The following is a 13,636-nucleotide window of genomic DNA, read 5'->3' as shown; positions in this document are numbered from 1 at the left end:
AAGAAAATTTATTTTAAAATTTATTTTTCTTCTTTGAATGTCATTAAAAAAGTTCGTAATATTTTTGGAAATTCGCTGATTTGTGCTCTGTGCGACTGCATTGTGTGCATTACGTGGCGAGAGTTCGGAAAGTGCCTTAGGCCACTCGCCTTCAAACCAACTTTCAGCTGTTATTTAGTATCTTTTTGATCACCACGCATGTGTTCTTAAATAATTTTTCCTCTTATTTACCAACTGTGAAACCTTTGTGCTGTTGCAACAAAGCCGACTTTTTCCATTTTCCTAGCAAATTGTTCTGCTGTTTGCTGCATCAGGGGACCATCAACATTGACATTCACAAATGTCAGTAAACCAAACTTTTAATCCTGCTTCCATGTGTGATCATCTTTTCCACTACAGTTTCATTTACACTTCAAGTTTTCATTTTGTTTTATTGGCCTTTCAGTAACATCTCAATTTCTTTTTAATTCTACAGAAAATAGGTAGCCAAATTTTTAACTGCACTGCTGCATTTTCAGTAATTTATAAAACCATTCTAAGATGGCAAGTTTTCCTTTAAGGGATAGATATTTACTTTTCTTTTGCACTTACACCATTACAGTATGTAATGAAAACAGGTTATTGCACTTCTGTAAGGCAGTCAGATTGGTAGGTGTACAGGTTCTGTTTCACAGAGGAATGGCCCCAACAACCACAACAACTATATGATGCAGCAGCAGTAGTAACTGGACACTCTGCTTGTCAGAGCTCAAGAACAAACTAGGATGTTAGTAATCATTCCACTGCAAATGGGGTCAAGGCTGCAATAAAGCAGAATAGCGACCCCCTCCCAACTGCCAAAAACAACAACTGAACTGATGATTACAGTAAACATAGTTTTTCTTATGTATTAGTATATGTCTGACTGGGACTCATGAAAGTTGTAACATTACATGAACTATTGCATTATCCATGGTTACATTAGGTGGTGTCCACTGTGTATGCAGTTTGTATAAAATGTGGAACATTTTCCCTAAAGATATGGACAGCAGTTTGCTTTGGAATACTGGAAGTGTCTTTCGAAGCAGCATGGTGCTACAGGCCACATCTCAACATGAAAGAAAATAATTAACAAATTTACAGCGCTAAATTAATATCAGTCCCATTCACATGGATATAATTAATGCAAATCTACAATAAAATCAACCCCATGGCAACAGTATTCCTCAGATTAAACTTAGATATATTTTACACCGTTGTCAAGTGGGCATGTGGCAAGAATGACTACCAGTTTGAGATGGGAATTTGGAAAAATTTTGAGTATGAAGACAAGAACAAGTATCTTCTCTACCAGACAGTTCTTTCACTGTAATAATTTATAACACCTGCCACATTTTGACAGTGCACTAAAATGTACTACTGTATATACCTGAATGGAATCTGATTCTGAAAGCAAGACAACTCCAGACTAGGATACATATCTGCACAGAAAGAACAATTTTGTGAATTAATTTCATGCTCTTACTACAAATACATGAAAGAAAATAAATAGTGGAAAACATATTACAGATTGCATTTATTGAGATGGTTTCCTTCTTAAAGTTAAAAGGCTTTATTTGGATTGTCATTGTCTTCAAAATTCCCATTTTCTGTCTCACACTCACTTCTGATTCTATGATGTTCATTGCCAACATTGTTAACTTCATCTTTGTCCTCCCTTCTATCAATTTCATCAGCTGTACAGCACTTTCTGCATCCTGAGATCCATTGCCACTGCCTAGGTCCACTGGCACAGCAGTTCTACACAGGGCTGCTGTAATATTCTGAATGGTGTCAGAACCTTGGCCCCCACCAAGAACCATCTGCAGTACAGTTGTTTCATATTAGCTTTTAACGTGTAATACTCTGGCATCTCTTCATTATGTAATGATTTTATGACAACAGATTTTGCTCCTACATTATCAGTTATGTAATTGGGTACCATATCAAAATACACAGGCTTTTCATCTGCATTTCCACAAAGTACGATGGTAACTTCTTGCAAAATGAAATTCTTCTCTGTAAAGAAAACCTTGTCCTCCACATTATTTGTAGAGGCCACCTTTTGCTGCACTTAAATTTCTGCTGCTTGCAGGCTTCAGTGATGTTACAAGTTGCATTCTATTCTGTCTTTGAACTGTACAGTCAGCAGTATTCATGTAGAATTAGTGTAAGTGCCTGTTGTGTTGTTTCCATCTTCAAATGCTTGTCTTGGGAGACACCATTACTAAGCCGCCTCAGAATTGTTTCTCCCGTACATTTAATCAAAATATTCTCTAAGTGCAGATCATAACTGTAGCATGTATACTTCCTGGCATATTATACTCTTTCACACTAGTATGTTTCCTAACATGATCTTCCACTTTCATGGTCATTGGCCCATGCAGAATCTCATGATATCGTAAATAGGTAAATTATGCCTAATAAATAGTGGAATATTTTGCCCCTAAATATGATTTAGGTGAATATATGAGTGGTGGTGTATTGTGTAATTCATACATATATGTTATATAAATGTTTATATATCCAGTTGGATTCATTAAGTGTCTATGATGAGTTGTTTTGTATCATTTTAGTTTTAGTTCAGACTGAAAGAAGTTGGTGATTGTCTTGTGAGGAAGTGTGAATTCCTCCTCATGAACTGTGTTGCATAAACAGAACTTAGTCTCAGCAATTAATAGGAACTCATGTCTTTGCTGTAACATGTCATACTCTACAATAAAATGCCAAGCCTAACAGCAGCTAACACGTTCAATGTACTGATGACGGGGGCTGGTCTCATTGAAGGTGACCCCGACGTGTTGGATTCTGCTGGTGTTTATGGGAAACCCACGCACGCCCAACATGTCTACTTGCCTTATTACGAGGGCCAAATGCTGCTTACGCGTAAGTGCGTCCCATTCGTCTGCCTGCGAAGTTTTCAGTTCTCGCTTTTCATGATAATTATCACTCCATTGTGCACAACATCTGTGGAAGTTAAAACAGTTGGTGGTGCAGACACCACATTGCTCTGGGCCTTGTTCATTGGTCCACAAGTTTCGATTTAGTTATTTTTAATATACGGACAATATCTTTGTCTCACTTTGAAACTGTCCAAACCTTTTTATCTTGTTAGTGAATTAAAACATGCATTGTCTTCACCACCAAATCAGATTTTGTGCACGTAAATGCTTTGGTTATGGGCCTGCTGCCTGTTCATTCGTACATACGTGCTGTGAGGTGTTGGGAATGCTGGGTTGGTTGCAGTTTATCTATGGTGTTTAGTTAAATCCACGGAGACAAGCTCTGTACAACAAGCTGTTGCCAGTGATTTATATTCTTCAATATGTCATGGTATTTAGTTACTTGATTGTAGGTGTTTAGGAAGTTGTTTTGCAGTGATAGACTTTGAGCTTAGTAATCATTCATGTGCGTGGGTGCACACACATACACACAGACATATTACATGCAAAATATACTACATGACAACAATAACTGTGCTATGAGGTGTGTTTGCATTGTGCTTCTATTGTGTGTTTATTCCAGATTGTTACAATTTTGAAATATGCATAGTTAGTTTATAAGGATTCTTCATATAGAAAGAATTAGACACACAAACATGCGCATGTAATCACAAGTAAACTCGACTGATTGTTTTTAAGTGTAGCTTGAGTGAAGCTGTTAGAAACCCAGCAAACTAAAGTGGATGTTGGAATTGGATTGGCACTATATAATGAATACCACAGTATGGGCAGGTGCACAATTCCAATTCAGTATGTTACATTTCTTTCACATTTGAACACTGTTTTATTTGCTGAATAGTGTCTCAAGTTAATTAGCTTCAGGCATTCATGTTCAAGAATATATTTGTTATTCTCAATTAGCCCATTGTGCACAGGTGTCTCAAAGGTGGTGATAGTTTGTTTGGTCTGCAGGTGGCAGTTTACAGCTGTGGCACCATCGATGTAGTGGTTTGGGTTGGTTATTATAGAGCATAAGTGTGGCTTCATAGGAAAGCTGGTTTCAGAACAAAATAAATTTGAGTCTACTTAATGAGTGATGAAGAATAAAAATAGCCGGGATAAACTTTCTCTCAATTCAAGGAAATATCTGCCATGGTTTGATCATATGAGAACTTAGTTTAACATAAAATGCACTGTTGAAGTATGTCAGAAAAGAGGATATGGTATAGACAATAGTCAGTCACCAACATTTGCCTACATATTATACAAACCATCCCCTTCAAGTGGACAATAATTCCTATATATCTTCAGAGGTTACACCATTCACCTTATGATTTAATTGTGGTTGTTATGTTACCAGCATTATCTTGGCAGAGTGAACTTTAGGTGTTAGCACACTGCATCACAGGTATCCCATATCGGATGGTTGGACCTTTTTTACTAATTCCTTGTTTGGTTTTGATGAACTTTTGCCTGAGAGAGAACTTACTAAAACATGATATTATGGTATTGATTAATTATTGATAAATTATAATTACAATTTCCATGAATATTATATGCTTAGTTAAATATTGACAGAATCAAGAAAGGTAGGCATATGTTGTAGATATTACTGAGGTAGTAATTTTGGGTGATGAACAAGTTTTCATGCAGTAAACCATATTTTAGAACTTAGATTTGTACTGGAAACAGAGCTAGAGGAAGGAAAGAATGTCCTACTGCAGGTGCCTTGTTCAAGACATGCACATTTTACTTCACGCTTCTAAATGGGAAGAGGTGGTTTCCAGTTTTTACTGCATTGCAGAAGTAGTGGGTACCTGTTACAGATTCAGTGTTATTTATATGTATATATCTATATTCTGTTATTTTAAAAATGAAACTGCTGACTCATGATTGTAACTCAGCTATTTAACTGGATGCTTTAACCACACCTGTTCAAATTCACAAAACCTGCACATCAGTAAGTTGGCTCACTCTTTGAATCTACAAAGATGTGGTGTTACAACGAAGACTGGGGTAATCTAATTTCAGCACTACCTCAGAAAATTTAGTCAATGATCCAGTGGATCTTTTGACCTTTTGATATGTTGCACAATGATGTCACATCTTGTGCAGTGGTATGTAGAGCTTCATCAGGAAGGCTACTTGAAATTTCTGCAGTAGACACACTGAAAAAAGAAGTAGAGAATACTGATCAGTCTATTACCAATGTATTTATCAGTTAACTTCCACATGGGCCAAATTTTCCCATTTGTGATACATAATTGTTGCATGTTGAAGGTTATTGTTCGATATTATGAAGTTATTCTGAACTTTTCCTGTTTTCCTTCCCCATGCATTATCTTTGTTTATTAGAACATCCTGCTTGTTTCTGGTTCATAGTAGTTTTGAACAAATAAAAATATAATTATTTCTTATAGGTGTTCCATGTGAAATATTACGTATATCTGCATATTGTTTATTTTTCCTTTGTAACTCAGATACGTGTTGATTACTTAAGAATGCTTATTTTTGTAAACATCTTTTAATGACTTAATTTAACTTGACATCTGTAGCATGTATTGTGATGAGTGTTCCCCAGCAAGCAGCATTGCATGGGTTGCTGAGGCATGCTGTTGTTAGTTACAAAGTAAGTCAGGAAAAGATAATTGTATTAAATTATACTTAAAATAAGTGAGGTATTTCCTTGATTCTAATACTCATTTTTCTTATATTTTAAAATTTCTGAAATCATGATGAATCTTACATTTTATGGCATCTAAGGATTGATATCATGATCGTAAGACTAGTCACTGAGCAGCAAACACAAAGATAGTAACACAGGAGATTTAGACAGTATTTATATGTATTTCTGCCATCAAAAATGTCATTACATGTGTCAGCTTATATAGCACATGATGGGGAACTGGAGGCTGAAAATACCAAGTAGTTGTAACATTAACAAATACTCTGTGATGAAGGTAGACCTGTCAGCATTCACTGTTACACCTATATTCACTATTGCATTTTTTTTTTAATTGCGAGTGGGGTGGGACTAAGTCCCTTGTACTGCAGCCACTTCTGGCCTATTGTACCAGTCCCAGGTGATAGGTGATGGTGATTGTGGAGCAGTTGGTGGAATGAAGTTTGGCAGGGGAATCGAAGTACTCTGAGAAAACAGAAGAAGTTAAAACTAGAAGCTGAGGTTATGAAAAGCAGCGCATAATGGTGATGCTTTGCATAACTCATGATGACCATAAGTTACCACATTATATTATTTCAAATCTCAGAATTATACCTAAGAATCAGTTTATCCTAAAGATGTCATTATGTGTGCACAAAAAATTGATAGCTGACTGGATGGTGTAGATTGTATGAAAAATGCCTGAGAAAGGCCCTGGGGTGTGTAACACACCAAATATGTTAGTCTTGACGCCTTTCACTGACATGTATCTGAAGAACTGAAGGTTAAAGTTGAGAGGAAGAATTTTTACTTGTTTGTAATTGCTGGTGGCATGATCATCCAGCTCCAGGCACTGGATATTTTGTGCATTATACCATTTAAGAATGATTTAAGGAAGGAATATGAGCTTTGGTTCCTATCTGAGAACCTTGCACTAACACCATCTGGTAAGATCAAAAGGCCATCTGCTTCAAAACGTGGAGAATGGGTCTTGGCTGCTTTGAAGAAGCTTGCAAGAAAAACATTGGAATGGCACAGAATGTGGTATTTTATGGGACAGTAGTGCGGATCCTTGACTGGACTCAGGCAAGCAAAGGGACTCATACGAGGACCCTCAGCTAAAAGAGCGAAGGAACTGTTGAAGTTAAACAGGAACCAGCTACGATGGGTGGCGGGACTACTTACAGGACACTGTCACCTTAAAGGACACCTCTTTAAACTGGGACTAAGTGGTAGTCCCACTTGTGAGAGGTGTCAAGAAGAAAATGAAACAGCCACACATATCCTGTGTGAATGTGATGCCTTAGCTTATTTAAGTTTATGTCACTTGGGTCAATACTTTATGGAACCAAGTGACTATTTCGACCCCCCATTGTACAAAATCCTGCGCTTCATTCAAAATGCAGGATTGCTGAGGAGATAATCAAAAGGGGAAGCACAATAGACCACTGTAGGTCACTGTGCAAGGGCCAAGGAGGCCTACCTCTCATACATTCATTCATTCATTCATTCATTATGGGACAATTCTGATCTTGACTGCTCTGATTTAAAAATTGACTCTGAAGAATCTGTAGACTCAGAGCATGAGATTGAATGCAAAAGTGAAGAAGACAGTAAACATGTACATTTTTCTAATTTAAATTTTCTGTTTTTATATTTCTATATTGAGAGTCCCTATTGTAATCTACTTATTGTGACATGACTCCTGAAAGTCAGAATCTTATATTTTGAGTAATGTCATAGAGGTGTCCATTGCTATGTAACCTGAAGCACCAATCTCTAACAACTGTATGTGTGCACAACAATCTGTCCTTGACAGCTGTGTATGCACACAGCAGCCAGTGAACTGCTGGAACCCAAAACCTCTGATGTGTCTGTGGTGACAGAGTCGGCAAGGAACAAAGAAAGAGTGGTACAAGAGGCTATGAAATGATAATGAATACATGTAAACTGTGTATTTATTTGTAAATAAGACAGTGCAGTGCCCATTAAATCCAGTGTCTACTCACTTTCATGTGGCAGTAATTTTTTTCCTGAAACTTATTACTAAATCAAGGGTTCTTCTAACAGTCAACAGTGTCTTAGAATCAAGGAAATGTGGTATGTTCCAAACAACTTTACTGTCAAGCTTAGTTTACAGTTAATGCAAAATTATCAGGCTAAGAAGGCAGGAGGAAATACAGGAGACTGAGGAATGAATTGAAAAGAGCCACGGACAGGGCCAAAAAGGAATATCTTGAGAAGATATGTAATGAGATTATGGAATTTCAAAGAACAGGCCGTTATGATTTGATGTACATGAAGACAAAAGAACTAGGATGGAAAGAGAATCATGGGATTCAAAATGTTGGCATCGAAGACTCCCAGGGGAATAGAATAGTAGATCAGAGGCAAGTGCTGAAAATTTGGGAAAATTATATTTCAGAACTATATGATCGACCTAATCGGCCAGAAACCTTAGAAGTTGAACCGGAAGAAGAAGTAGATACAGACGAGAAAGGACCATATATTTTACAAAGTGAGGTGGAAAAAGCTATCAAGGAAATGAGGAAGGGAAAGGCTACAGGAGATGATGATGTACCTGGAGATGTGCTCAAGTTACTGGGAGAAGGTGGTTTGAAAACACTGACAAAACTAATGAACACCATATATGAAAGTGGAGAGTGGCCCAAGGACTTTACAGAAGTTACAATGATTGCCTTAAAGAAAAAGACAAAAGCTACAAAATGCAGCGACCATCGCACAATAAGTCTTATTGCACATACAGCAAAGATAATAGCAAAGATACTTAAAAGAAGAATTGAAAGGAAAATAGAGGATGTACTTGGAGAAGATCAGTTTGGATTTAGAAGAGGAAAAGGAACCAGGGATGCAATTGGGATGATGAGAATTATAGCGGAACGAACTTTGGAGATAGATGAAGAACTGTGTGTTTGCTTCATAGACTGGCAGAAGGCATTTGACCGGGTAAACTGGACCAAATTAATGCAGATCCTGAAAGAAACAGGTATCGATTGGCATGAAAGAAGATTGATTAGCAAATTGTACATGGATCAGAAAGTTAGAGTACGACTGGACAGGGGGGAGACAGGAAGTGTGCAGATTGGAAGAGGAGTTCGACAAGGATGCTGTTTATCACCAATTCTGTTCAACTTGTACAGCGAATGCCTTACCAAGGAAGCTCTGGATGGGCTCGGTGACTTCAAAGTAGGAGGGCAAATTATTCAAACTGTGAAATATGCAGATGACCTTGTGTTAATGGCTAAGGAAGAAACTGTGCTACAGGGCATGATTGATAGACTAATTGAAATTGGAAGGTGCTATGGCATGGAAATGAATGTGGAGAAAACAAAAGTAATGAAAATTTCGAGACAACCAACCCCAGTCACAATAAAGATAGACCAAAAACAAGTGGAGAATGTGAAATGTTTTAAATATTTGGGTAGCTTGTTAACAGATGATGGAAGGTGTACTTGTGAAATTAAATCCAGGATTGCCATGGCAAAAGCTGCATTTAGCAAGAAGAAGAATCTTTTTACCAGCAAATTGGACTTAAATTTGAGGAAGAAACTAGTGAAATGCTACATTTGGAGCATAGCTCTGTATGGGGCTGAAACATGGACACTTAGGGCAGTAGATCAGAAACATCTGGAAAGTTTCGAAATGTGGTGTTGGAGAAGAATGGAGAAGATCAGTTGGACCGATTATGTGAGAAATGAAGAAGTGTTAATTAGAGTCAGTGAGCAGAGGAATATCCTACATGAAATAAGAAAACGGAAGGCTAATTGGATTGGTCATGTTTTACGCAGAAACTGCCTTCTAAAAGAAGCCATCGAAGGAAAGATAGATGGGCGGATAGAAGTGACAAGAAGACGAGGAAGAAGACGTAAGAAGATGCTGGATGACCTTGGGGACAGAAGAGGATACTGTCATTTGAAGGAGAAAGCTCTAGATCGCATTAAGTGGAGGAATTGTTTTGGAAGAGACTGTGGACCTGTCGTCTTGACAGATTACTGATGATGATGATGATTTTACAAGAATTGCTATGCATGTATAACTGACAGAGAATTGAAAGGCAACTGGATACACACATTTTGTGGGCTTGAAGGGGAGTTGGGCACTGTCATGAAAGTGACTACCTTTTTGCTTTAAAATTGTTATTTTGAGGTCAGTGGGATGATTTTCTGACATCACTGACCACTGCACAAGTTACATTCTATCTACTGTGAGTTACACCTAAGACATGTTTGCACATTTATGAAATACATGCAGTGGAAAACTAGCCTCTAAACATTAATCAGTTCATAATATTGTATCATAGCATTACATTACTTGTCATCTGTCTTGCATAGTATCTTGTTTTTTGAAAGCTTTAGAAGCTTTAAATGTTAAAATCTGTTCTTCATCACTGGTATATGCACACTACATGTTTTGACCAACATTGGTTATTTCTAAAATTGCTGATGAAACTGCTGTACCATCAGTAGGTTTAGTTTTTGTATTTCATAACAGCTGCACATGACACAATAAGAGGACACATAGGTGCATAGATGAGAGCAAACCCAAAAAATTGAACTTATGGACAGAATCAGCAGTTTCATCAGCAATTTTAGAGACATATGAAAATAACGAATGTTGGTCAAAACATGTAGTATGCTTACACCAGTGATGCAGAAGAGATTTTAATGTTTAAAACTTTTGAAGGTTTTAAAAAGCAAGATGCATGTGACACACTTGATAAGTAACAGAAATAAATTAATCAGTTCATATGGTCACAGGCCTCATAGAGCGTGTATTTTCATCACTTGAGCCCTCTAGCAGGGAAAGTGAAATAGGTTCCAAAATAGTAAGAAACCATTTAACAGTTTTAGGTAGAAGTTAATAAAATGTGTTTGAGAGAAATCACCCTGATTGCTAATAGGTCAAGATCTTTACCCACCATGCTGGCAGCACAGGTGCACCAAGCAGAAGGATACTGTTTATTAGTCGAACAAATGCTAAATGCTAAGCAGTCTGTAACACTGTGGGTAGGAACACGGAGACCAATATTTTCCAAGAGGGAAGTGTAAGATTTAAGATCACAATCGACATGAACAAAAAAAGTACATCAAGGTGATATCTCTGTTTATGTAAAGAATGTAGACTTAATTTTTCTAAGGCAAAGGAATAGTTAGTTAGTTAGCTATTGGAGAGGGTGGGTTTCCCCATGCACTTAGACCAGTATTGGTCCATTGTGCTTCCCTCTCTGATATTCTACCAGTCTCTATACCCTACTGATATTGGTGCGTACCATCAGTCCCGACCGAGCCAGCGAGTTCGGCCTCTACTGGCTTGGCAGTATCTATAATGCTTCCCCCATCTATCAGAGGTGTTAGAGACTACTGTTGTTTGGAAAATGTCCTTGAATTTGGCTCAGTGACCTCCTTTGGAAATATGAGGTTCTTTTACGTGCCGTAAAGCTACGACATGGGACCCACGGCTTAAAGTTCCTCCCAGAGGACTTGTTCCCTGAATTTTTCCGCCCTTAAAAATTCCGCGACCTCCACCGGGTTTGAATCCGTGTACCACGAGTCATGAGGTGGGAACGTTACCTCTAGACGACGGAGGCCGCTAAGGCAAAGGAATAACTAAAAGGAGCATGAAAGGAAAAGCAATAGAAGCAGATGGATGCGCTCAAGCTTGTTGGCATTGGTAGACGTGATATAATTCCTGACTACTGAGGCATATTCCAACTTGTACCTGACTAATGTGAAGTACAGCACATGTAAACAGTCCAGGGAAGAAAATCTTAAGGTTATGGAGTGAATAAGCTTTGTGCATTCAAAAAATAAGAAATCAACATGGGTGTTAAAATAGGATTTTGAACTGAAGAAAATACTTAGGCCATTAATACTGTTGGTGCATATAATGGTAGCATAGCAAAGCGTTTTAGGAGTATTAAGTCAAATGGAGTTAGCAGTGCACCAGTCGCCCATGGAATTGTCATTTTAGTTGGGGCAATCATGTAGAGTGTTAACGAAATGGATGATTTTGATATCATCAGCAAAGATTATGAAAAAAATGAAAAAACACAGGTCATTAATGAATACATTGAAAAGCAAAGGCCCAGGACAGAGATGCCTTGTTATCATTGCTTTTCAGCTTTTCTTTGGAATATGTCATTAGGAGGGACCAAGAAAACAAGATGGGAATGAAATTAAATGGGTTACATCAGCTTCTGGTCTATGCTGATAATGTAAATCTATTGGGAGACAATATAAGAACCATAATGAAATACACCAAAACTGTTGTAATCGATGCTATTAAGGAGGTTGTCAAGAAGTAAACACAGAGAACAAGTACATGCTAATGTCACACCTTCAGAATGCAAGGCAAAATCATAGCATAAAGACAGTTGATACATCCTTCGAAAATATAACAAATTTCAAACATTAAGGGATGACAGTAACAAATCAAACCTGGATTCATGAAGAAATTAAGAGCAGATTGAATTAGGGCAAAAACTATAATTTTGCCTATAGAGTTTTATGGGTGTGAAACTTGATGCCTGACAGTAAGGGAAGAACATAGACTGGAGGTATTTGAGGACAGGATGCTGAGGAAAGTATTTGGCCCAGAGAGGATGAAGCAAGAAGGGGTTCAAGAAAATTGAATAGTGAGGAGGTTTGTAACTTTGTAACTCTTTGCCAGATGTAATTAGAATTATAAAGTCAAGAAGGATGAGATAGGCAGGCCATGTAGCATGCCTGGGGAGCAGAGGAATGCATTTAGGGGTTTGGTGTGAAAGCCAGAAGGAAAGAGACCACTAGGAATATCTAGATTTAGGTGGGTGGACAATATTGAAATGGAACAGAGAGATAGGATGAGATAGGATGGATTGGATTTATGTGGCTCAGGACATGGATCAGTAGAGGGCTCTTGTTAACATGCTAATGAACCTTCAGGTTCCATCAAATATTGGGAAATTCTTTAGTAGAAGTGACTGGTATTATATTGTATTGTATTGTATTGTATTTATTAGCATTCATCGATCCATTCAGGTACTTGACCATTGGATATAGAAATTGGTGGCTTCTCAAGAAGGACTGAGCTCCATGGAGTTAGTTTTATTACAGTTGCTTTTATCAGTCTCACTTTACTCACAATTATGAATTGATTCTAGAGTACGTGTCATTCCAGATAATTGTATGTTATTGCTTTATTAATTTAGTGTCTGCAATGGAAAAAAGAACATTCATTTCAACTTGAAAACTGTTAGTCTTTGTGGAGTAGTTACATTAATTAGAGACCTTTCCAGTTTTACCGAAAGCAGTAATGTTGAGTCCAGTCCTTTGGGCAGGTGTACCAGTGCTACTAATAGGATATGTCTGTTTTTGATGCTTTTAGTAGAAATACAGATCTTTAGAGGATATTTTTCCTTTGTTCAATCCTAGTTCATTGCTATTTTTTCTTTTTATTTAATTGATTTTGTTTATATTATTTTTGTGTATTAACTGCTTTTACTGTTTTAAGCCACAGTTGTTGGCAAGCACAGTAATAAATTAATTGAATCATCATTAATTCATCATTATTATCACCACTGTCATTACCACCACCACCACCACCGCCACCGCCGCCGCCGCCGCTACTGCTACTGCTACTACTACCACTACCACTAACACTAACACTACTAACACCACCACAATACTACTACTACTACTACTATGTCCTCCTAAATGATTATTCAATACTGATTAATTTTAAACCCCTTGCACCCTAATATAAATTATACACTGCATGAAGTGGCAGCAATATTTAAGTGACCAGAGGACTGAAAGTAGTTTAAATGGGCTGACAAGTCAAGAGTTGTGATTAGTTGTTTGATTTTAAGCTGTCTTTGAGTATGTGTCCAATCAACTGACATTGATAACTTGAGCATCTAAATTATATATATATATATATATACAGTCAACTCTTGATTATCCGGGGGCGGATTAACCGGTTTGCGGCTTAACCGGGGCTACTGAGGCTTTTT

At 37.5% G+C, this 13,636-nt stretch overlaps 1 protein-coding gene across 1 annotated transcript in view; it reads left to right on the top strand.

Moving 5' to 3' along the window:
* The window catches only part of LOC111866424 (ankyrin-3), a 235,021-nt gene that overhangs the window by 83,755 nt on the left and 137,630 nt on the right, over positions 1–13,636 (top strand). The window contains exon 18 of the mRNA XM_033752256.1: positions 2,806–2,904. Within this exon, the coding sequence (XP_033608147.1) occupies positions 2,806–2,904 (99 nt within the window). The remainder of the gene's footprint in view (positions 1–2,805; positions 2,905–13,636) is intronic.

Source organism: Cryptotermes secundus, unplaced genomic scaffold (genome assembly GCF_002891405.2).
Source record: "Cryptotermes secundus unplaced genomic scaffold, Csec_1.0 scaffold271, whole genome shotgun sequence".
NCBI lineage: Eukaryota > Metazoa > Arthropoda > Insecta > Blattodea > Kalotermitidae > Cryptotermes > Cryptotermes secundus.
The sequence above is the reverse complement of the archived record's forward strand: the minus strand, read 5'-3'. Positions and strand labels throughout refer to the sequence as shown.